General features: G+C 41.6%; 1 protein-coding gene across 1 annotated transcript; it reads right to left on the bottom strand.

Annotated features, from left to right (window-relative positions):
- Positions 1–200: 200 nt before the first annotated feature.
- Positions 201–25,593, bottom strand: LOC133421779 (putative gonadotropin-releasing hormone II receptor). Its single transcript, XM_061711544.1, has 4 exons — positions 25,510–25,593; positions 21,697–22,338; positions 9,353–9,557; positions 201–2,692 (listed from the first exon to the last, which is right to left on the bottom strand). The coding sequence occupies exons 2-4, from the start codon at positions 22,243–22,245 to the stop codon at positions 2,262–2,264; spliced, it is 1,185 nt and encodes a 394-aa protein (XP_061567528.1). The 5' UTR covers positions 22,246–22,338; positions 25,510–25,593; the 3' UTR covers positions 201–2,261.
- Between the last annotated feature and the right edge of the window lie 417 nt (positions 25,594–26,010).

A 26,010-nucleotide genomic window follows, 5' to 3' on the forward strand; every position in this document is an offset into this window, starting at 1 on the left:
CCACCAGCCAGTGTGGTCCAACGGTTCCTCTAACAAAAGGGTCCCAGAGCTCTAAACTCCGGCCGTTGGCAGTGTTTGGTATCAGCAATGGAAGAAATGTCTGAATGTTTCAGACAACGCTACGACTTGTGAGTTAGGAAATGAGATCAATGCAAATGACTGCTTTTCATGATGAAACTTTTATCATACTCAGCACATGTTATACATACAATAATTACACCATTTAAAACCCATTAAATGTTTCATAAAGGGATTGAAACCCTGGAGTAAGAAACACAGCATCACTTACATAAAGACGTGGAAACAGCTTACTATCCTATTGACAGACTTTTACATGCATGTTAGGTGGGACAGTGATGATGAAGCTACTGCTTTATACCTTGAAGGGGGGCAAGACTTCAAGAACAAAGTCATAGTGTTACAAATTTTAAAATAACCTATTTTTGGTATAGATGATCGTGATAAAATGATCATATACGTTAAAAAATGAGACTCTACTCCAACTTGTTGAGTATTAGATTCACAAATATGGAAATTCTTCATGTTTTGCATGTTTAAAATCAGAGTTTAAGTATAAGGACCTTCAAAAGAAGCATCATTGAAAGTATTTTGATTATTTATTTCTCGAGTAACACTTTCTGTCTTAATTATGGATTCATTCCCATAAAATTACTATTTTAATTTTGATTTCAGGCATATTTTCCTCCCAACATGATCCTATTACGGCATCATCATTGCTGAACAAAATTCAATAAAAAAAAGTGAAATAATTTGCTAATAAACCTGCCTTGAGACACACCTGGAAACACACCTGCCTGGAGACACACCTGCCTGGAGACACACCTGCATGGAAACACACCTGCATGGAAACACACCTGCATGGAAACACACCTGCCTGGAGACACACCTGTCTGGAGACACACCTGCATGGAAACACACCTGCCTGGAGACAAACCTGCCTGGAAACACACCTGCATGGAAACACACCTGCATGGAAACACACCTGCCTGGAGACACACCTGTCTGGAGACACACCTGCCTGGAGACACACCTGCCTGGAGACACACCTGCATGGAAACACACCTGCCTGAAGACAAACCTGCCTGGAGACAAACCTGCCTGGAAACACACCTGCCTGGAGACACACCTGCCTGGAAACACACCTGCCTGGAAACACACCTGCCTGGAGACACACCTGCCTGGAGACACACCTGCCTGGAAACATATTTGCATGGAAACACACCTGCCTGGAAACACACCTGCCTGGAGACACAAATACCTGGAAACACACCTGCCTGGAGACACATCTTCCGGCTCTCTTCCAGCTCTCTTCCGGCTCTCGGCGAAGGCGGACGCTTCTCTGCTCCTCTCCTTTATCTATCTGCCCTGCTACTGCTTTTTGTTCTGTCTCGTCTTCAGAGTCTCTCCTTTTCACTCCTCCGAAACTCTACAATCATGGAATTGATACACAATGGATTCCTGGAAACATTGGAAACCGTTGTGCCTGGCGATACTGTCTGTAGAGGACGTTGAAGATGCCTTCATAATTGGATTTATGATAGCAGGATTTCTCCTGATTGGAGTGGGGGGATTCCTAGTATATCGACAAATGCGTAAGTCGTCGACAGCTGCTTTGGCCCTCTCCGAGCTGCCGGACGTGACTGAAGGGATAAGCGTGGCGACTAACACTCAGACTTTAACGCTGGGGGAGCAAAGCCGCAAGCTGGATCAAAATTCTTGAACAGAATCGCAGGCTGGCGGCGGTCTTTGAGCTCATTGGCAAGATGGAGAATACCTTGGAGAAGTTGGAAGCTCGGCTTGGCGGGAATTGATAACAAATTCGTCTGTTTGGAGTCGCCATTGAGGAACCAAAGACTAAAGGCAGACGGAAAATTACTGAGTCTGTCTGTTTTCTTTTCAATACAATTGTTGATTCTATAATCTGGCCTTGACAGAGCGGTTTGGCTGATCGCTGTAGTCACAATCTCTCTGGTGGAATGTAAACAAGGTGACTCTGCCCCCACTAACCCTCCCCTCTCCAGAACGTCTGCGGACCTGTTTTCAGAACTGACCGAGCGTCTGATAACATCAAGGACATTGGCTGAGGAGCAGCTCTGAGCGAGTTCACGGACTCACCGCTACACACACACTTGCTGATAACCACACCTCCCTATTCTCAACGCCTTCCTGGCTATAAGTTTTGTGAAGTTGATGTAAATTTGTCATGTGCTTTCTGTGCTGAGGTGTTTTTTTGCACTTTCTCACTGTGTACTGTACACAGTGTGAAGATGGCTTTTTTTTCTTGCCGCCGTCCCGCCTTTGGACGGTAAATCAACCGAGGGACCTTTCAGCGACTCGGCCGGCGCCGCTTTGGCGTCCGCGCCGGACGTGAAGGTGGCTTTGCGGTAGCAGTTCCTCAGCCCCCGGTGGAAGCGCACGGTGAACAGCCCGTAGATGACGGGGTCCAGGCAGGTGTTGAAGAGCCCAAAGATGAACAGGATGTGAGTGAGGGAGTGGGAAACCTTCCCCTCCAGGTCGTCGGGGCAGAACCAGTACCACAGACCCAGCAGGTAGTACGGAGTCCAGCACACGATGAAGCAGATCACGATGACGATGCTCATCTTCAGAGTCCTCATTCGCGCCTTGGGGATGTTGTTCTTGGAGCAGCGGAGATGTGGCTCATCGGAGGAAACTGGAGGAAAAACGGAGAATCAATTGTTACGCAGATGATACCCAGCTCTACCTCTCCTCTAATTGATTAGGCAAGGCAAGTTTATTTGTATAGCACAATTCAACACAAGGTAATTCAAATGGCTTTACATCAACATTAAAAGCGGCAAGACACAATTAAACAGTAAATAACAAGTAAAATGAAATAAAATGATAAGAAAACAGGTAAAATAATAAAAGCGCAAGTTGTTTTTTTTATATTTATTAACATACAGTGCAAACAATGACAAAAGACAACATCAGTATGTGTGTGTGTGTGTGTGTGTGTGTGTGTGTGTGTGTGTGTGTGTGTGTGTGTGTGTGTGTGTGTGTGTGTGTGCGTGCCGTGTGTGAGTCTAAATAAGATGATGAAAATAGATACATAAATTGAGAATATTAATTTGAGAGTAAACAAATAAATAATTATCATATAGAGGGGTGTAGCATGATATCATATGAATATAGCATAATAAATATAGTAATATCCTAATATAACATAATTTTTATAAAATATTATAACATATAACCAAATTATATCACCATACTATTATATATAACAATATAATACTATAGTTTAACATCCCATGAGATTTCATAACTTAATATAATAATATGAAACAATATATCATGATAATGCCAGAAATAATTATTAGAGTTAGAATTGGTAATTTATGTTTTGCAATGGGGGTGAGGTCAGACCGGGGCGTCAGGGAAGCGAGCAGGTTGTCCCCCCCACCAGACTCCAGTTGCCCGACCGGGAGCCCCAGCAGGAGGCAAGTAGGATGGCAGTGAAAGGAAACCCCCCCTCCTTTTTTTTAAAGTATATATATATATATATTTTTTTTTTTCTTTTCCCCTATTGCCCTTCCCCCGCTACCCCTCCTGATTGATTTTGTTAGTTCTGTTAGATGTAAATTAGAGTCAGGAGGGATCGCATCTTGAAAAAGCGCAAGTTGTTAAAAAGTAAGGGCAGTAGAGTACAGCAGGTACATCTCATTCTTACAATGGCAAGAATTACGTTTCTATACAGTTAAAACGTACAAAGACCGGGTCAAATACAGTATTACAAAAGTAATCTGTGCCGATTAATTGATTAATTGACTCCTCAATGACTTTTAAATAGACATACTATCCTGTTTAGTGATTAAACCCAACCAATGTCTCTTTACTTGTACACATTCGTCACAATTCATTACAAAACTGGTCTTGAATCCACACATTCCTCAAAGAGGAATCAGAACCAGTAATCAGATGATGTTTTTTACACAAACCGTTATACTACTACTGTCATTTAGCAGATCCTTTTATCCAAAGTGACATATCTGAGGGAACACAAGCAAGAAATCACATAGGAGCATGTGTTCCCTTCGCCCAACACAACAGTCCCTTTGTACAAGAAAGCTACATCTAAAAAGACACCATCATACAATCATCTTGTCATAAGTGCATGCACTTACTCAGTGCTGAGTCAGTGCTGCAAATCTTCCAACTAATTCTGATAAGAAAAGAAGTTTACTATATGCAGAACTGCTCCTTAAAGAGCTGAGTCTTTAGCGTGCTCAAGTAGGTACCTTTTTTTATAGAAAAACTCAAAATATCCTTTCCCACTTGTCATCCTATGTCATACTAATGTCTGATAAGAAGTATTTCCATCATCCGGTAAATCTCTTCTGGCTGTATAGCTGTTGACTCTTTGCATATCAATCCTGTATTTGCATCTAACTTGCACAGCATTGGTGTTTGACTTAACATCAATGCACAAGGAAATTAAAGTGGATAACATGCTACACAAACTCTTCTTAGAGTCTTAGAGGCTTTGATTAAATGTTGATAACGCATCAGAATACAAATGCATTACTAACAATACTGAATGTGTGAATGCTAACATCATATCAGTAACCATATAGGCGGTAAAGTTGCACTAAACTTGAATGTCATCTCTTTAGAAGGTCTATGAGCACAAACGGTGTCACTGGAGGACACGTTAGGGTATAAAAAGAGGTGATTATAAAACCCCCGCAGGCAGAGTGTTATAAATATAAATAGCAGATTTCCGTGCAGTGCAGGCGCGGCACCTTCAAAGAGTATTTACCTTTCTTGGATTTCTCAAAACTATTTTGTAACTTTGCAACTTGCACTTCAAACTGCTTTTTGAAGTGAAATAAACCTGTGCAGAGACAGATAGACCTGGGGTTGTCAGTTCCTGTCTGTCGAGTACCGCTTAGTATGTCTCGTAATTCTTTCACAACTGCCAAGTCCTGCATTAGCGACCCAGATATTTACTTGGAAATCATCTGAGATAATCGCAGCAGCCTAGTCTTAGTTTTAGAGACCTGAAATGGTTACTGTTTGTGTCTCTGCCTGTTCTCGAGTCTGTTTGTTTTCCTGTGTTTCTCTCATAAGATTAAAGAGATTAAGAAGATTGAAATGCATATATATGCTTTGGGTTTTACCAGGTTTGGTGTTGACGATTAATTTATATATGCAGACAAGGAAAAAAACCAAGATGAGTCGTAAACAGTATAAAGGAAGAGGCATAAAATACTCTGGTATTCAAAGATGTTCAGGGTCAACCCAATGACTGCAAGATGCCCTAACCCCCCCTTTACTGCAGAACCTTACAGTGGGTGAGGTGAAGGTCAGATAACTTCGCTTTGGCCTCTTCTCTCTGTAAGACATCGTTCAAGAAGTTGGGTTTTCTGGTAGCCGGTCCAAACAAACCATACTTGTTCAGTCTTCTCCTGTCATGGACTTCAACATTTAACACGTTCAACATGGTCTGTAGAGGTGGAGCTTTAATAATTATTCTTTTTATCATTATTATTAGAATTTCTCTGAGCGTTTCCTGGTACGACCTTGGCATTTATCCACTTCCAGGAAGACTTCCTAGAATGATATCAGGACGCAACTGTTTTTCTAAGTATAGTGTATAAGTGTATATGTTACGCCCCGTTGCCGGGGAAAGAATAAAATAAAAAAGGTGTAAAAACGACACGACCACGACGGGTTAACACAACCAGAGTGTATTATTCTTCCGACATCAAAAAAACTTCTCCTTCAACACGGGAGCAGGCATTAGTAATCAATTGCTGTGCAACAGATTCGCCACAGACTTAATAAAGAAAATAAAACCCCATTGAAGTTCTGGAAATAACTTATACAAATGAATTCTTATAAAAAGGTAAGTAAAATATTGTAAACAAAAAATGATATAAAATAAAGTATTTTTATATACACGTGCCATTACTGTCTCTGTTATCTTCTATGCCTGCCAGGCAACATCAGCTGAGCACAGAATGGATGATCAATCATCATTTTAACTATTTTATCTCAAGACACATGGAAACAATGAATTATTCTCTTTTAACTTACATTTTCTAATGAATTATTATAAGAACATATGAAAATTATTAACAATCAGGTCTTATTATTACCATTGCTTATATTCTGTTCTGAACAACATGTTATCCCATTCAGCATTATAATCATGACATAGTATTTTTAATCACCTTTTTGCCATGAATTATTATTATTATTCTCAGCCATTAACTCTTGGTTCAACTTAGCTGTGTGTTTTTTTATCATGTTCATTTTTATCACCATGACATATATATATTTCCTTTAATAATAGGAGGCTTCAGGCTACCACCAAACTGCAGAGGGAGAGAGTCATTGAGCTGCAGTACGCAGACGACTGTGCGCTGGTATCTCACAGACCACAAGACCTCCAGTCCGTTCTTGCTGCTGCGGTGAGAGCGTACAGCAGGATGGGACTGACCGTCAACACCAGCAAGACGGATGTAGTGTGCCAGTGGAGTTCCAACAAGCCATCTACACCACCTATCTTCACTGTTTCTGAAGAAGAACTATCAAGTGTTCCATCCTTCAGATACCTGGGGAGCATTCTCTCTGAAGACAACACTGTTGATAGTGAAGTCCAGAACAGGATCAAGCAGGCAGCGGCTGCTTTTGGGAGACTCAGGCGTCGGGTCTTCCAAAACAAGAACCTCCATCTTCGCACAAAGGTCTCTGTCTATCAAGCCATCTGCCTCACTACCCTCCTGTACAGCTGTGAAGCCTGGGTAACCTACAGCCGCCACATCAAGGCCCTAGAACCGTTTCACATACACTGCCTTCAGCGCATCCTGGGGATTACCTGGTGTGATAGTGTGCCTCATTCCGAAATACTCTCAAAAACCAACTGTAGGAGTATTGAGGCCACGATCACCCCGCACCAACTACGATGGCTGGGCCACGTAGTAAGGATGCCCTCAGACCGCCTGCCTTGCAAAGTGTTATACGGCCAGCTACACCATGGTTGTCGCTCAGCTGGAGGGCAGAAGAAGCGTTATAAAGACCAGCTGAAGACTGCATTAAGGAGGTGTAAAATCAGACCTGAGGGCCTGGAAGCTGTGGCTGCTGATCGTAACACCTGGCGTCAGCTGTGCCAGGATGGCACTCGCCTGCTGGAGGAGGATCGGACAGCCAGGAGACAGGAGAGAAGACTCAGGAGGAATACACCTACGGTTGCTGTTGCCGCCACCACCACCACCACCACATTTACGTGCCCTACCTGCAGTAGGGTTTGTGGATCCAGGATAGGGATTTTCAGCCACCAATGAACTCACCGATAGAAGTCGTCGTAAAATATTACTGTTCCATATCTCCATATTTAGAAAAATCTACTACACTACTCTCTCTCTCTCTCTCTCTCTCTCTCTCTCTCTCTCTCTCTCTGCATTCGGCTTCGTCTTTGCAAACTAAATAAACTAAATACTCACTATGATCAAATGATCGTCTCCAGGCTACTAAACTAAAAAAAAAGCAGCTTGTGCATATTTATACATTGATTAATGTAGAAAAGCCGCTGCCAGATATGTTCAGAAGCCACATCATTTGTTCAATTAAGTTACATAATCTGAGTTTACAAACACGAGCGACGAAAGGCCCCAGAGTCTCAAACAACGCAGAGAAACGATGTAAACGTCTCAGAGACAGAGGTCTGGAGGACAAGTGATCAGAGCTGGGATGTTTAAAAGCAGTTAGTTGTTTAATTGCCGAAGGAAGACGGAAAGAAACTCTTAATATCCCTTGGAGTACAATCCAACTAAATTCAGACGGTATTAAATGCAGATAAACGCAGTAAATTCATGACATTTTTGCTGAAAGAGTTCAGGCGGGTCCTTTCACCACAATCAGGGAACCGCAATTACCCAGGGCCCCGAGCTGAAGGGGCCCCGAGGGACGGCTGACGTCAACAACAAAATAATGGAATAATGGAACTGCTTTGGACGTTGCAACGACAACGCATCAGAAATGCCCCCCAAGGGTGCCTTTCCAAGTTGTCCCTGGCTAAATGATAGTAGGGGGGCCCGACAGACGGCTGATATCGCTCCTTATCAGCGACACAACCTGAAACCCCCGTAGACGCTGCAATGACAGTCAGGAACCCCTAATGGGGCCCCTTTACTAGCCAGCATCAACGTGCAGCGATAATGATTCACAATTTGAAAAAATTAAGCGAACATAACCCTCTGGACAAAAGAAAAAAAACAAGAAGAGGATGGAAAGACAAAAGGAGACAGTGGGAAGTGGGAATGTGTAAGTTATGCGTGTTATACTATAAAAAAGTCATGCTGCTAGCAGCCACTTTACCCTTAACTCCCGTCATCCACCAAGCAACTTTGCATTAAGATAGTTGTGTTATTTATTATTTATTTTATATGTTAATTGTTTAATAAAAGATTTTGTTACTGATCTGTGATCCTGGACTTCATTCATCACTATAGAGGGTTTGCATTGACGTCAATTCTCCACTGGACCAGCCCCCTTACTCTCACTGAGTGGCAAAAATGGCTGCAACTAGTGTGTTAGACGGGATAACAGACGATTATCGGCTTAAATTAGCGTCAGTTGGACTTGACAGTGACCTGTACAGTTACCAAGAACCAGTGGTCCATGGACATTAATATTTGGTACAGTTACCAAGAACCAGTGGTCCATGGACATTAATATTTGGTACAGTTACCAAGAACCAGTGGTCCATGGACATTAATATTTTGCCACCAATCCAGTTTCTGATATTTATATGTACTTAATTTCTACGCTAGGGAAATACACGAAGCAAAGCTTGAAGGCTTACAAAAGTCTTGACGCTTGGTCCGACTTCAAGGCAGGATTTGTTGGTGAAATTAAAGTGATGAGGACACCGAACTTTATGATTTGACCGTTTAACGTTAGCTACCCAAAAATCCAACATGACCTGTTACAAAATGGGAACCACAAATCCACGTTTCGGTGCCTGGAATCCAGTTGTTTCTGCAAATTGCAGTGATCCATTTGTCTCTCTTAAGCTTATTTTTCGGCAGTCTGTAAAACGATAACTCACACTTCTTGCTAAATCCGTCTCTCTGAAGCTTATTTTGTGTGAGCGAGGGAGAAAATAAAATGGTAAAAGGGGAAGTGGCTATGGCAGGAAATGCAAAAAAAGAAAACAAAACGTAGATAAAGGATATTAAAATAGAAGCTCAGTAGGTAGTTTCAGTCAGTTTCAGTCAGCTCCAGTCATCACTACTGGGTTCAGCCGCCCCTTCATCCCCCAACCCTTGTCTGACATTCATCAAAACTGATCTCATGTGCTTACAGTTCTTCCTGGTCATCTTCCTGGAGATCTGGATGAAGATGCGGGTGTAGCAGATGATCATGATGGCCAGCGGCAGCAGGAAGAGGCAGGAGAAGGTGAACATGTTGTAGGCCGTTTCCTGCCAGTGGGTGCTGAAGCTTCCCCTCGTGGTGCACTGGGTGAAGTTCTCCGGGAAGGTGATGGTCACGGCATGGAAGATGAACACCTGTGGGATGAAAGGTAGAGAAAAGGATTATTATTCCTGCTTGACCAGTGTTTTCATTGCCCCTTTGGCAAAAAGGGATTGTACTAATTAGTGAAGCAATAAAGCAAAAACTCAGGAGCTTATTTTGATCTTCACGAACGTACAAACATCAGCGGCTCCTGTGGGATTCAGCCCCTTTGGCCACTGATTGATGTGCATATAGAACGATAAAGACAGAATATTGCTGCATCATAATCACCACAAATGTAAGTCAGATGGAACATCACTGCCAGAGATGGCACTTTAGAAATGTCTTTTATTATCGGGGTCTTTGCTTCAGAAAAGCATTAATATCAAACACTGAGGTCAGAACCTCAAACTCCCAGAAACTCAGATCAGCTGAAACATTTTATTTATATCCAGGTTGAAAACTCACCTGTTCTCAGCTGCATCTGAATAAAGATCCAAATCTGCAGTTTTACTTTTAAACTTTAGTTTAGATCATATTCTAACAACTGAAGCGTGCAGGCAGGCACTTGCAAAGCTACAGAAGGTGAGATTTTAACATGTCGTTCAAAAGACATCACGAATCAAGAGCATGAGAGGAAAAAAAGGCAAAACATGAGGAAACTCACGCTTCACTTGAAGGTGAGTATGTTATTGAAATAAAACGTTGTAGCACAAACACGTGAGCTGCCACTAAGATAGGAATCTCTGTCTAGACTGGAGAATTGTGTTTTCCTAGCTGCCCTGATGAACATTTATTGAACACCTTGTTAACGCCCTCTGCAATTTCCAGACAATATCTAACATATTGGTTATAGTTTTATATCAATTTATGTTGTTAAGAAGTTTGACTACTTTTAAGGAGATGAACGTGCGTCTGTAAAAGGCAGACGCGTGTGTTTAGTTCTGATTTCAGACCTGCTTTGAGGCTTGTTGTGGTGGTTTTATGGTTTTGAGGTGGTGGAAGTAACTTTCTTTTGATGAGTAATTGATTGCTATTTGTGACTCGGATTTGTTTATTTCAGTTTTAAGTTTTATTTATTTCAGGCTGATTTTTAATTTTTTTTTTTACTCATACAGTCAAACTACTTTATCTACTGTTTACATACCGTACATTTGTTATTATTGATAAAGGTTGTCAAGTTAAAGGAACATGAGGCTCCTTTTAAGAAATGAGACTCTCTAGCGCCACCCTTCACCACAATGGCCGTCGGGGGTACTGCAGCCAACAGTGAAGCCGGTACGGGAGAACGGGGAGAACGCGCATGCAGCGTCATGTGACGTCACATCAGCAGGACAGCGCGGGAAATTCGGCCCCAGAATTGCAGCACATTTTGCAGCACACAGCCTGTTCAAGGCAACAGAGAGATACACTAGAGGGCTCATTGGTTTTGGTTTGGAACGCTTCATCTGACATTATTACTAGAAAACTTAAAACGTATACAAATTTATTTCATAAATCCTGCCTCAAGCTCCTTTAAATGGCGTGTTATTTTGTCATTTTGTACCAATGATACATTAGGGATGGGGAGAGGTGTGAGGGCGTGGGGGCCTTTAAATAACATATCGCTTAGGGCCTGACTAAACCCCAAATCAAGACATTATAAGGTGCAGATATTTAGGGCCCGAGCACTGACAGTCCGAAGGCCCTATTGTATCTGTAGGAATAGGGCCTTTTTTCCCCCCTAAAGGTGCACCAAAAGTCAACAAATTTTGCACGCAAGCCAGGCCTGGTGAAAAATGTGATATTTAATGGTTTGCATTAATGGACGTGGCCTAATGGCTCAACAGTGCCCCCTAGAAAACTTTGTGCCTCAAGCCCCACAATACGGTTTGACGTACATGCACGAAAATCGGTACACACCTGTATCATGTCACAACTTACATAAAAGTCTCTTGGCGCCATGGCCGAAACCGAACAGGAAGTCGGCCATTTTGAATTAATCGTGTAATTTTGGCACAATTGATGCCATTCCTTCGTCCGTTAATACGGCCCGAACCGCAACGTGCCCCCAAGTGTGTTATACATCAAAATGTGCGTCTCGATCCTGCGACGATGGGCATTACTTTTCTCAAAAGCGTTACCCTGGCGACGATAGACGCCAGAAAGCGCATCTGATTGGTCCATATTTGATAGTTCCTACTTTCTGCCATAACTTTTGAATCGTTTGACATAAAGAGTCGTGGGTGGTGTCATCGGACTCGGTATTGAGTGCTTGACCTTCATTGGCCTGAATTAGCCCCGCCCCTTCTTCTGATTGGTCGATATTTGATAGTTTCTACTTTCTGCCATAACTTTTGAATGGTTTGACATAGAGAGTCGTGGGTGGTGTCATCCACTAAATGCCCAGGCCTGAAGAATCTACATCAAGTCATACAAGCGTCTACTGCAGCCTGAACGTGCACAAGGGTGGAGGCCTGTTCATCGCTGCTTGCAGCTTTAATTATGGGCATGCCAAATAATGGCATGACCATATTGCAATTGTCCAGAATGGCCCAAAGGGCAATGTTGCTAGCATTTTGCTAACAAGCTAAAGTCGCAAAAGTCCCACGTCACACCAGCGGGTGTACAGTATGACCCCGCTCTGATGTGGAAAAAAGAAATCCCCAAAAAATAAAACACGCCCGAAAAAATGAGGAAAAACATGAAAATGAAGGTGATATAATGATATAAGGTTTCCCTTTTCTTATTATTCCGCACTTTTTTTCGTCCGTTAATACGGCCCAAACCGCAATGTGCACCCATGCATGGCATACATCGTTGGATGCGTCTCAATCGTGCCTCGATGGGCATTACTTTTCTCAGTAATAGGGGTTACCGTGGCAACGCTAGATGCCAAAAAGCAAAAAAAAAACACTTGGCCCGATTGGCACAAACAGACCGTACAACCTCATTATGCCAATTATTACAGTTTTTGCGATATTGACCTTTCATTTTCTTTTTTTTTTCTGTTTGACTTTGGACGCTTGTTGCTAGGCAACAGGTTATCGTAGAGACATCGTACAAATGTCCCCTGACTTGGCACGCTGTGGACTTCAACATATTCAAATTTCATGAAGCTGTGATTTAAGGAAATGTTATGTCAAAATCCATGCCAAATGGCCCCATTCATTCGGATGGGGTTTTTTACTATGGTGAAAAAAAAACCTATCCGTTAACGTAGCCTGAACAGGAACGTGCACCCATGCATGGCATACATCATTGGATGCGTCTCCATCTTGTCTCGATGTACATTACTTTTCTCAGTAATAGGGGTTACCATGGCAACGCTAGATGCCAAAAAGCAAAAAAAAGGCCGTACAACCTCATTATGCCAATTATTACAGTTTTTGCGATATTGACCTTTCATTTTCTTTTTTTTTTCTGTTTGACTTGCTAGATGCCAAAAAGCGAGCCCCATTAAAAACTATGGGGAGCAGAGGAATGAATGCAATACAACCGTAAACAACTCAAACTTAAATAGAACCACCCCGAACACAACCACTACAGCCCCAAACCAAAGCAGCAAGAGGGGACGAATGGGCAGTAGGGCATGCCCATATCAAATTTTCCTGAAATTTTCTAGTTGTAATTGATCCTTCTCCCATGAAAGTGCAGAGACCACGGCTGCAGAGAGGAGATGCAGCAGGTTTTTTTGTCAGCTGTGTTTTCATTTCAAACGCTGCTCCTCTCGTCTAACCGTTTCATCCTGCAGAGCTCTCAGCAGCCCTCTCTTTTGTTTCCATCAGGTCACTCATCCCATCCACCCCTCGTTCCTGCTCACTACACCTGGCTCCACTTATCCACCGTCTTCCTCCCATCCCTGCCAGATCCACCGCTCATCCTCAGACCTGATCTGCTCCGTTTTGTTTTGCAGCCGTAAGATGTTTTTCTTTTTCTCCCAGTTTTTATATTATCGTTGGACCTCGCTTGAGTTTTTCTATATATTTTCCTCCGTACCGTTTTTCTGCCCAAACATGACGCAATTTCAGCCTTTGATCTAACTCTCTAAAGCCACAAAGACTTTTATCTGAGTGAAACAGGCTGCTGTTATCTATTGTGCGTTTGTTTTTACAAACATGCACAAGATTCGCTGTGTTCTTCACTTTCTTGAATGCAGAATATAAAACGGTCATAAACAAAAATAGATAACTGGCTGCTCCAGTAAATTTGGGAAATAATGGGGCCCATTCCTTCAATTTGTTAAGAAGACGGATCTCAGCTTAGTGAGACCTGCAGATACGTTATTTCTGTTGTGATGAGGGTTACAGTATATGCCGCTTCTTTATCTTGGGATGTCTGTTGCTATCTCTATTGCAGTTCACTATTACCTGACTGATGTGCCTGTGCCTTTTTTTTTTTTTTTTTTTTTTTATTTAATTAATAATTTCTCATTACAATTTTTTGTATTTATTTTTTGTAATAGTCCATTTCTGTCGCAGTTTTATTTGATTTATTTTTTCATTTTTCTATTTATCTATCTAATTATTTTATTGTGGTATGCTGCAATACGTAAGTGACCAATGTCTTTTTCTGTTGTCTTTCCTAAAAGAAGAATGTATGCTTAACTCTGTAAATGTTTTAATATAATTGTATACATCTGCAAAACCCAATAAAAAAAGTTGGAATAAAATAAAAATAGAGATATTAAAAGACCAACAATAGAGTCCTACAAAAAGAGGCGGCTATCAGAAGCTCTCTATAGGTAAAGCTTTCTTTTCTTTCTTTTTTCAGACTTATTTTTCCATCTCTTTTTATTTATGGCGAAGCATCAGCTGCAGGGCATCGTGTGCCGTCGCCGCTGCGTCCCAAGTCTTCATAAACTCACTCATTCAGGTGCCACAGCTTTGATGTCGCAGTTATCTGTGAGGATTAAGTGTGGAGGCTTCACGTCTTCATGAAGGCTGAGCTCACCTGAGGGCCACGGAGCAACATCAGTGGGTTACTGAGGTTGGCACATCTAAAGCCGGGATTTCCAGCAGACGGGATCCCCCTCCCCTAATCTAGACAGATCAGCCTGGTAACCCGTACTTAACTCAGGCTCAGCAGCACTTTATGCTACAGGTTTCAGATTAAATTGTCTGTCAAATCCTCCACTGACTCTGTCTGTGATCACAGCCCAGGTGGATCCCACTGGATTTAAATTCCAACATTTACACTCATCAGGCACAGATACCGGATGTGCATTTTAGCTTTTACTTCCTAACTGCAAGACGTCACCTTCTTCTCCACTGGAAGGGAGATACTATCTACATATCTCCCTCTAGCACTCAGTGGCTCAACGATAACATGTCTTTCCTGAAGCTGGAAAAGATCAGATACTCAGTGAAGGGTAGCGCTGACAAGTTTTACAATAAGTGGCTTCCCTTTCTTACATTCTTCCACTCTCTCCAGTCCCTGCCCCCTGATTGACGGACCCCGCCCTCTCTCTCTCTCTTTTCTCTCTTTCCTCTTCCTTTTTAGTTATTTATTTACTTTTTCTTTGTTTTTTTGTTTTTTTGTTTGTTTTTTCCTTTTTATTCATCTATTTTTTAATTTATACTGTTTAGCTTTAATACTTAATTATTACTTAAAACAATTCCCAATTATTATTATTAATCCATTATCTTTATATTTATAATATTATCAATAATATCAATTAATTAATATAATTAATAATATATTATGAATTATATTAATAATATTAATAATATAATTATTAATAATATTAATAATAATAATTAATAATATTAATAATAATTATTATTTTTTATAATATTATTTTTGTTGAATTGTGTAATGTTTTGTCCTTAAATCAAGAAAAACATCCTAGGAGGTAGAATGTATCTTTTTCTCATTCCATCGAGATGCACAATATTGTTATGGTGTCAAATATCCTATATATTGTAGATTACCATACAGAAACAATATGATGTCATTGATTCCTGTTCTACTGTGCCTTACCCCCTAATAAAAATATGTATTAAGAAAAAAGGAGATACCAGATGTCAGCGTCTCACACGGAGACCAAAGTTAAAACTCCTGAAGGTGCTGAGTAAACACCTGACAGTCAAGCGACAGATTGACTGTCAGAACAACAAGAATTAAAAGTCAGTCAGGATGTGAATATGAAATGAGTCTCCTCAGTAAATAATACATCAAATAACTGATCCTGTGGGATTAAATCAGCCCCTTTGGCCACTGATTGATGTGCATATATAACCATAAAGACAGAATATTGCTGCATCATAATCAGCACAAATGTAAGTCAGATGGAACATCACTGCCAGAGATGGCACTTTAGAAATGTCTTTTTTTAGATTATTATCGGGGTATTTGCTGCAGAAAAGCATTAATATCAAACACTGAGGTCAGAACCAGATGGAGAAGCTCGTTCAGCTTCTATGCTCCACATGTCTGGAACAAACTCCCAGCTGAAATACTTATTTATATCCAGGTTGAAAACTCGCCTGTTCTCAGCTGCATCTGAATAAAGATCCAAATCTGCAGTTTTACTTTTAAAATTTAGTTTAGATTGTATTCTAACAACTGATTTTATATCTTTGCTTTGTTTAAACTTTAAATCATGCTTTTTATTTATGTTTTATGTATGTCTTGGTAAAGCACTTTGAATCCCCTTGTTGTTGAATTGTGATATAGAACTGTGATATTAAACTCAGCTTGCCCTTAAGCATTTTTTTTAATTCCTCAAATCATATTTTCATCACAGTTACCAACTATAGTATCAAAGCTGAAGGCTTTCTTCCCTAGATTGCTCTTTGCAATTGATATGGAGAGCAGGATAGCATCATTATCTGTGAGTCTTTAACTAATCCATGTTTCTATGAGATTATCTGTTGTTTGTTTTTTTGTGATTAACACAATGTCAATAGACCCAAGCATTAACCTTAGAGAAGCATAGTTGCCAAAAAAAATTGTTATAAAACCATAACCGTGTCCAGCGAGAAGGATTGTCTATAAAAGGAAAATAGTTAGGACCAATCTTCTCAGGAGTGTCTACGTCCCCCGCAAACATCCTCCAAGGTCAGAGTATGCAACCATTAGAGAATTTAATATAAGTCACATTTCCATCACCCTTAGATTTGCACAAAAAGCAAAATCGAAAAACCTATAATTAAAAAAAAAAAACTGCAAGATATCACAAAAAATGTTTACCTTTTAAAAGGTAAAGTATATCCATCCATCCATCCATCCATCCATCCATCCATCCATCCATCCATCCATCCATCCATCCATCCATCCATCCATCCATCCATCTCACTGCAGCTTCAGTGTTGCTCTCATCCTCTTTCTTGAAAATGCTGCTGCTCTGTTGAAATTGTCTTATAGTGTTATAGTTTTATAGTTTTATAGTGTTAAAGTGTTAAAGTGTTATAGTCTTATAGTCCTATCGTGTTATAGTGTTATAGTTTTATAGTGTTAAAGTGTTTTAGTGTTATAGTGTTATAGTGTTCCCCCCTGGTGGTCGTATTTACTGAGGCTGAGCCATTAAAGTTCAACTGCAGCAATTTGTGATGTGTCAAGTACAAAAATCAATCTTATAAAAATGCATGTAATTCCAGGGATCCGTTAAATCACATGTTTTTAAACGGCCTCTTAGAATAAAGGCCCAGCTCTGCTCAGTGAACGCTGAGCTCCTGACGCATCTCATTCATCCATTTAGTGGCTCTTTGGTCCGTCTAGCTTTGAACTGCAAATCAAACTCGATTAAACGCTTTTAAAATACGCACTAATGCTTTAAAATGCACCTGAGTAACGAGGAAGCTGACGGAGACACCAGGAATTCCTCTGGTCTTGTTTAAAGTCTAACAGGAGCCTGTTGATGTATCAAGCACTTAAAAATGGATAATAAATGAATTTCTAAATAAATATATAAGTTGTCACAAACACTTTCTCCTCATCTGACGGTGGTAATGACACGCAGCTGCATGCTGAGACGCAGCAGATGCTGCGTTCGTCTCACACGTCACATTTAATTGAAGTCAATTTAAAATGACGACTGAGAAGGAAGGATGCTTTTTTTGGATGCAATTTTTATATTCAACCTTTGCTCTTTTCTCCACTCGTCTGTCACTCCACTCTTCTATTGTTTCTGTTTCTCTCTCTCTGAGAGAGACTTAGACATGAGGGAGGAGTCAAGGATGTGCAACCTGGAAAACAGGATTTGAGGATAAAATCCTCTGTTTATAAACTGAATGCAGATTTTTCTTTCATTCCTTCTTTTCTTGCCTTTTAAAAAAAAACATATTGTCAGTTGATATTGATACGTCTGTGATTGGCCTATTTTCAAAGATAATGGTGAAAATATTAAGTCAGGTCACCCTAATTTTCTTATTTAATCCTTTTGTCTATAACAGGGGTCGGCAACCCAAAATGTTGAAAGAGCCATATTGGACCAAAAACACAAAAACAAATATGTCTGGAGCCGCAAAAAAATGAAAAGTCTTGTATCAGCCTTAGAATGAAGGCAAATGGCGAAAGGCGAAATGTCGAGAAAAAAGTCAAAATTTCGAGAAAAAAGTCGAAATGTCGAGAAAAAAAGTCGAAATGTTGAGAAAAAAGTCGAAATGACGAGAAAAAAGTCAAAATTTCGAGAAAAAAGTCGAAATATCGAGATAAAAGTCGAAATGTCGAGATTAAAAAGGTAAAGAAAAAGGAAGAAAAAAGAGAAAAAAGAAAAAAAAGAATAAAAAAAGAAAAAAGAAGAGAAAAAAAGGAAAAAAAGAGAAAAAAAAAGAATGAAAAAAAGGAAAAAAAAGGAAAAACATTTTTGAAAAAGCTCCAGGAGCCACTAGGGCGGCGCTAAAGAGCCGCATGCGGCTCTAGAGCCGCGGGTTGCCGACCCCTGGTCTATAAAAACAGTGAATAATTTCCATGCTGAAGTTTACATTTAAAAAAACTGCAAATAATATCCAATAAAAAAAAAAAAGAATCCACTTTTCATCTTTTTGAGCACTTGAACGCAACAAAACGCAGCGAAATTTCTGCTGTAATTAACAATTTCTTCATTATTTAATTCAAAATTTCCACTAAATTGATCCTTTCACCCTCATATGTTTTCTAAGCGAAGCAACTCTTTAACGCCACATGAATTCATGTGTTAATATCTCCCAACAAGCTCTCGGCCTCCTGGGCGTCCACGGCCCTGAACTGGAACTGCAGGGCGGCGTGGGCCCTGCCGGGGTGATGGGTCTCCGTCCTCTCAGAACTCATGATAGAGTCACTAATCCTCCCTGAGACGCGGCGGCCCCCCGAGGCGTGCACAAGCGTTTTCTTGCATCACGGCCTCTGGAAAGAGCGGCTTCTTATTAATGTGGGGAGACGTGGAAACAAGGAGGATTATGAACTATTCATATGCATCCATGCAGATGTGTGGACACATTTCTATTCCCCCCGGCATGTGTTGTGAGCTTGTGTGGAGGGCTTTAACATGCTCCCTGTGATACTCTATGGAGCATGAAGGAGAGGGTTTAGTCGTGCGAGGAGAAACCTAATGCAGTTCCCGTGTTCTTATCTTTTGGCTCTTTTCCACTAGTACCTACTCGGCCCGACTCGGCTCGATTCTCCACTCGGTTTGGTTCTTTCCCACCAGGGGTCTAACGTGCCGAGTAGTAGGGATGGGCGGTATGGACTACAAAATGTATCACGATAATTTCTGGCATTTATCCCGATAACAATAAAAATGACAATAAAAAAAATACCAATTCAACTCCACCTTTTTAACTATAAATCTATCACCACATTCAGTCTTTGGAGCCCCCAAAACACTGCTCTAAAAGAATACTAAGACCCCGTCCACACGTAGCCGGGTATTTTTAAAACCGAATATTTCCCCCCCTCCGTTTATAAAATAATTTGTATCCACATTACATCGTTCTTAAAAAAAAAACCCTTCCACACATAACCGAAGATCTGCGTTTTCGACCACATTCATAAGCATTCTAACCTGTAGATAATCTGCGGCTCCCGGGGAAGCTGCGCCTCCGCGGCGCAGCTTCCCCGGCAGGCACGTCTCCCTCTCGGTCTCCACGGAGCTGCCGCGTTAACGACGCAGCCCTGTGTCGGTGTAACGCAGTAAACGGTGGTCAAGACCAGAGACCATTTATTTAATAAATATCTTGGAGAACAGATGCTGGATCATCTGTAGTTCTGTAGTAAACAAAGGTTGCACGTCAGAGCAGATTTGTTGTTGTTTTGGCGCATAATGTGACGTTCGAAAACGCAAAACTGCGGTTGTCTCTGTCTACACGCATCTACATAAACAGAGTTTTCAAAAATCTTCACTTTGCCCGGAGTTTTTTTAAACATTCGTTTATTTGCGTTTTCATGTGGATGACAGATCCAAACGTAGGAAAATATCTCCGGTTTAGCAGATACCCGGCTACGTGTGGACGGGGTCTAAATACTACTAAACTACACCAATTAAATTGAATTGATAAAAACCAATTAAAAACCAAAACCAATTCTTTCTTTCTTTCTTTCTTTCTTTCTTTCATTCTTTCTTTCTGGTTCATTTCCTCCATTCCTTCCTTCCTTCCTTCCTTCCTTCCTTCCTTCCTTCCTTCCTTCCTTCCTTCCTTCCTTCCTTCCTTCCTTCCTTCCTTCCTTCCTTCCTTCCTTCCTTCCTTCCTTCCTTCCTTCCTTCCTCCCTCCTTCCCTTCCTTCCTTCCTTCCTTCCTTCCTTCCTTCCTTCACGTACGTTGTGCGTGGATTTAACACAGAACCATAAATCAGCTTTACACAAAAACGTCATCAACGGGAATTTATCGTTTTTACCGCGAGATACAAATTCTTACTGTGGGGAATTTTTTGACGGTTTATCGTGAACGGTAAAATATCACCCATCCCTACCGAGTAGATACTTTTCTGTAACTACTCTGCCGAGGTTCTAAGCGGCTGAGTCGGGCTGTGATGTCATCACACTACAGGCCACCGATTGGTCGGGGGTTGGAGTCAGACGTCTGAGTCAGGATGTGACATCAGAGAAAGAGACTCTGACGGAGATTCTTGTTCATTTTATTCCAGCAGCAACGGCAGCAGAAGTCTGTTTGGTGATCCAACTGTGAGGTGCAGATGTTCATCAACCTGGTGCTGAGGAGAGAATTAAAAAGATCTAGACGGAACGACAAGATCTACCAGGAGCTCTTTCACTTCATGATGATGATGAATTTAACTTGTAATGCACTTTACATTCAATGAATCTCAAAGTGCTACACTTAGACCATTATTCATTCATACACATCCTCACTGTACCGGATGCCTCCTGGACGCCTCCCTAGGGAGGTGTTCCAGGCATGTCCCACCGGGAGGAGACCCCGGGGAAGACCCAGGACACGCTGGAGAGACTATTTCTCTCGGCTGGGCTGGGAACATCTCTGACTCCCCTCTGAAGAGCTGGAGGAAGAGATGGAGGAAGAGATGGAGGAAGTGTCTGTGGTGAGGGAAGTCTGGGCATCTCTGCTGAGGCTGCTGCCCCCGCGACCCGGGAACGGATAAGCGGCAGACGATCGATGGATGGATGGATGGACACATTCTCTCTGGTGGTGGTAAGCTACGTTTGTAGCCACTGCCCTGGGGCAGACTGACAGAAGCGTGGCTGCCATATCGCGCCTAACGGCCCCTCCGACCACCACCAAACATTCATACACATACACACGAGGCAAGGTGGGTAAGGTGTCTTGCCCAAGGACACTACGACAGCAACTGGGACGGAGCGGGATTCGAACCGCCAACCTTTCGATCATTGGACGACCCGCTCTACCACCTGAGCTACTGCCGCCCCTAGCATAGCTTCATAGCTGCTCGCGGCTACCAACAGACTTTTCAGCGGCGCTGAGACAAACTAAAAAAGTTAAAAACCGTCACTCTCATTTTTTAACTTGATATCGAACACAAGTCACAGACCCAGCAGCACATCTATCATCTCCTCCAGGTTCTACATCTTTAGTGTTGTTGTCTTCTTAGTTTAGATACACAATCAAATACGTCACAGCAGCTTCTCCAACCTCCTACTTCTGATCCAGGTGCTGAATTGTAGTGGAAAAGAAACTTGGCCGAGCTGAGTTGAGTAGAGCCGAGTAAGTACTAGTGGAAAAGTTCCATTTGAGTCGAGTTTTCAGAGCAGACTTTGGGCTGCCGTCACCTGTCCCGTCACACAGCTGCAAAAGGCCTTACCTGAGGGATGGAGAGCACGATGCTCATGGTCCAGGCCACCGTGAGCATGATCCTGTTCCTCTGCGGAGCCGTGCTGATGCCCAGCGGGTTGAGAATGGCCGACTGCCGGTCCAGGCTGATCACCACCGTCATGAAGGCGCAGGAGTACATGGCCTGCAGCTTGAGGAACATGAGCAGCCTGCAGGCCAGGTCCCCGGCCCGCCACTGCACCGTCATGTTCCACACGGCGTCCACCGGCATGACGATGAAGGTCACCAGGAGGTCGGCCGCCGTCAGGTTGATGATCAGCACTCGGACACGGGACTTGCGGCGGTGTCCGACGGCGGCGCCAAGCACGGCCAGGTTGCAGCAGGTGGAGATGCCGCACAGGATGAAGGTGATGATCACCCTGGCCTTGGCCGCCGCGGAGAAGGTGGGCAGCTGCAGGGCGCCGTGCAGCGCCGTGCCGTTGCAGAGCGGAACCAGCAACCTGCAGCTGCCGTTCAGGTGGAACCCGGAGCCCTGCGGGAACATGACGGCCGGGGGGGAACAGCAGGAGGAGGCGTTCATCTTCTGACCCTCACGGAGGAGTCGGCACGGCCATCAAAAAGCAAAACATCCAACCTCAGCTTCCTACGAGAAGTTAGATGCATCTGCATGGATCTGCATAACAAGACAAAATAAAAATAGATATGAGAAGGAGACATTGGCTGACAGGGGAAGGGGGGGGGGGGGGCAGCGTGCACGTCTCCTTGATGCTCTCTGAGGCGAGAGACACTTGCTTCCTCACAAATCATATTATAAGGGGGTATCGAGCTCCACACTACTCAATTTACTGCTACAACTGCAACAGCACCTGGTAATCACGATGAGTAGCTGCACCTCAAGGACACTCCGGCGAGGGATGAAAGCGGTTTTAGCAGAATTTAAGTGAAGTGCGGCCGCTTCATGAATTCAGCAGGTGGTGTGGAAGTACAATACAGCTGATGGGGGCGTCAGTTTGTGTGGTTTTCACATGTAAACAGGGAAATACAGAGTAAAAGGCGGTAAGAAAAAAGTAAATGATGTACTATCTTTATTTTATTTCTACATATTCTTTCTTTCTTTCTTTCTTTCTTTCTTTCTTTCTTTCTTTCTTTCTTTCTTTCTTTCTTTCTTTCTTTCTTTCTTTCAGGCTCATTTCCTTCCTTCCTTCCTTCCTTCCTTCCTTCCTTCCTTCCTTCCTTCCTTCCTTCCTTCCTTCCTTCCTTCCTTCCTTCCTTCCTTCCTTCCTTCCTTCCTTCCTTCCTTCCTTCCTTCCTTCCTTCCTTCCTTCCTTCCTCCCTTCCTTCCTGAACCATAAATCAGCTTTACACAAAAACGTCATCAAAGGGAATTTATCATTTTTACCATGAGATGACAAATTCTTACCGTGGGGAATTTTTTTGACGGTTTATCGTGAACGGTAAAATATCACCCATTCCTATTCCTTAGTCCACTACTGTTTTTTTTGTTTTTTTCTTCGAGAACATGCCCTTTATCTTATTGCTTATTACTGATTACTGACATGATTATTGATTTGTAAGAATCCACATTGATATTCAAGTTGTTATCCAAGTTGTTATCCTGTTTTATCTTTTTTTTCTTATTTTTTTTTTGTCTCTGGCCTCAGTGTTAATGAGCCGCGATGTTGTTCTTATTGTCGTTGTCTGAATTGTCTGTTTTTGAAAATAAAAAATGTTGATCACAAAAATAAAAAGACGGGCATCTTTGGTCTGAGAAGGCCAATAATTGTTTAGCCTTCAGACCTTCAACATGCTCAGTGACGTCAACACGGTCTGAGCTGGAACTTTCCTCCCCCTCGCTTCAGGTGGATTTCCATTACTTCACCAAGTAAAAGCAAAACTCTGAAGGTCTGATGTTTGTCTTTGACAAATGATTGTGACAGCAGCTTGCGATAATATTCGACAGAGGATGAAGGCCAAGGATGATCATTCAAATGATAAATCGGAGTGATGCATGCAGTAATGCATCATGATTAGTAGTACTATAGCACAACTTTACAATAATTTACAATCTAAAAACAGCTGGTAACTACATTCTGAAGACAGATGATGGATGGATGGATGGATGGATGGATGGATGGATAGATAGATAAATAGATAGTCATTATCACCAGGTACAATGAAATTAAAAGTGCTCTCCAGTCAGTGCATCATATTAAAAAAAACCAAACTATAACTAAAAAATAAATCAATAAAATGAAATAAAAACAAATAAAATAAAATAAATATATATATAGACACATTCACCCCTCCACACACACATCAACACACGGACATTACAAGAATTTTCATAGATGGGAAAATGCACAAAAAGCGCTTCCATGACGCTTCTGCAATTACGATTATCAATATGTTTAAAAGAAAACACCTTTTAAAGGTAAACATTTTTTGTGATATCTTGCAGGGTTTTTTTTTATTATAGGCTTTTCGATTTTTGGTTTTTGTGCAAATCTAAGGGTGATGGAAATGCGACTTATATTAAATTCTCTAATGATTGCATACTCTGACCTTGGAGGATGTTTGCGGGAGACGTACACACTCCTGAGAAGATTGGTCCTAAATATTTTCCTTTTATTGACAATCCTTCTTACTGTTATGGTGTATAACATTTTTTTGGCAACTATGCTTCTCTAAGGCTAATGCTTGTGTCTTTCCCTATTGGCATTGTGTTAATGTGCTTGATCACAAAAAACAAACAGATAATCTCATAGAAACATGGATTAGTTAAAGACTAAAGATAATGATGCTATAATCCTGCTGTCCATATCAAGTGCGAGGACCGATCTAGGAAGAAAGTCTTCAGCTTCCTGCCCCACTTGCTTGGAAAAGCCTCCAAAAAGACCTGGAGCTAAACACATTAGTGTCTGATTTTAAAGCTCTTACAAATGCATTTTTAAATGACTCTGTTGGTACATGTCACTGCCCTTAAGTATTGTAACTTATTTACTGGCACTGTTTTGTGATGCATTTTGCATTGTCCTTCTATTTCTGTTGTTGTTTTGTCTGTAACTTTTAAAGCTGCCATTTTTGGCCAGGTCTCCCTTGAAAAAGAGAATCCTCGATCTCAACGGGACTAACTGGTAAAATAAAGGTAAGAAAAGAAAGAAAGTAGCACAACTTAATGCTGGGCGTATGTTTTGTTTTCTTTTGTTTGCCTTGATTTGCTTTGATTTTGACCATATTTATTTATACATATAATTGAGTATTATATCACTGTATTGGACAGTAATTGAAACTCGTCTTGTTAAATGTAAGAATGTATGTAAGATAGGACTGGATAAGTGGTTACTTCATTCCTACTCCGTTTCGAGCATGTTGGTGGATCCGTGAACTAATATTAGGCTATATGAAGTGTTGTAGGAAACACAAAGGAAAAGGAAAACATATATGTGTGTGTGTATGTATATATATATATATATATATATATATATATATATATATATATATATATATATATATATATATATATATATATATATATATATATATATATATAAATATAAAAAAAAACAGATTACAAATATATATACATACATATATATATATATATATATATATATATATATATATATATATATATATATATATATATATATATATATATTTGTAATCTGTTTTTTTACTTTTTTGTACTCTTTTTTATCATGCAAAATCTTCAAATCAAATCAAATCAAAATAACAGATCTAATAAAAACATGGATTGTCCAGTTAAAGACTCACAGATGCAGCAGGGTATCTTTGATGCAGATTTTAAATAAAGTGGTTCTAAAGAGGATGGAAACAAACTCACATGCGTCGGAGGAGCCGCGCGTCCAGCTGCGTAATTCCAAAATCCGACGACGTCCAAACGCATCCAAGTCCGGTTCTTTGTCCCGGACCAGAGTGGGTCTCTGGAGTCCAGGTCTGCCCCCCCCCCTGGATGGGTGTCCCGGACCCCCCTGCGGTCCCCCGGGTCTCCTCCCTGGTCTCCTCCCGGGTCTCTCCGGCTCCTCAGGCTCCTCCTGGCTCTCCTTCCTCCGGGAGCTCCGGAGCGCGTCGGGAGCGCGTCGGGAGCGCGTCCTCCTCCCAGTCCAGTCACTTCAATGAACCCCGAGCTCTTTTATCTGCTGACTTTCTAATTTTAACCCCGCTTGAAGAAATGTAATTAGGCAGCGAGGCCGAGGCCGGGGCGGACCTGCTCATCTCTGCTCCGTCAGCCTCATCTGTCAGCCCCCAGAGACGCGTTTATCCCGGGATACTGATGAACTTATACCTCCCGCTGCTCCGCGGAGGAATAAAACCTAAAGCCGTT

This window comes from Cololabis saira, chromosome 2 (genome assembly GCF_033807715.1).
Source record: "Cololabis saira isolate AMF1-May2022 chromosome 2, fColSai1.1, whole genome shotgun sequence".
Classification (NCBI taxonomy): Eukaryota; Metazoa; Chordata; class Actinopteri; order Beloniformes; family Belonidae; genus Cololabis; species Cololabis saira.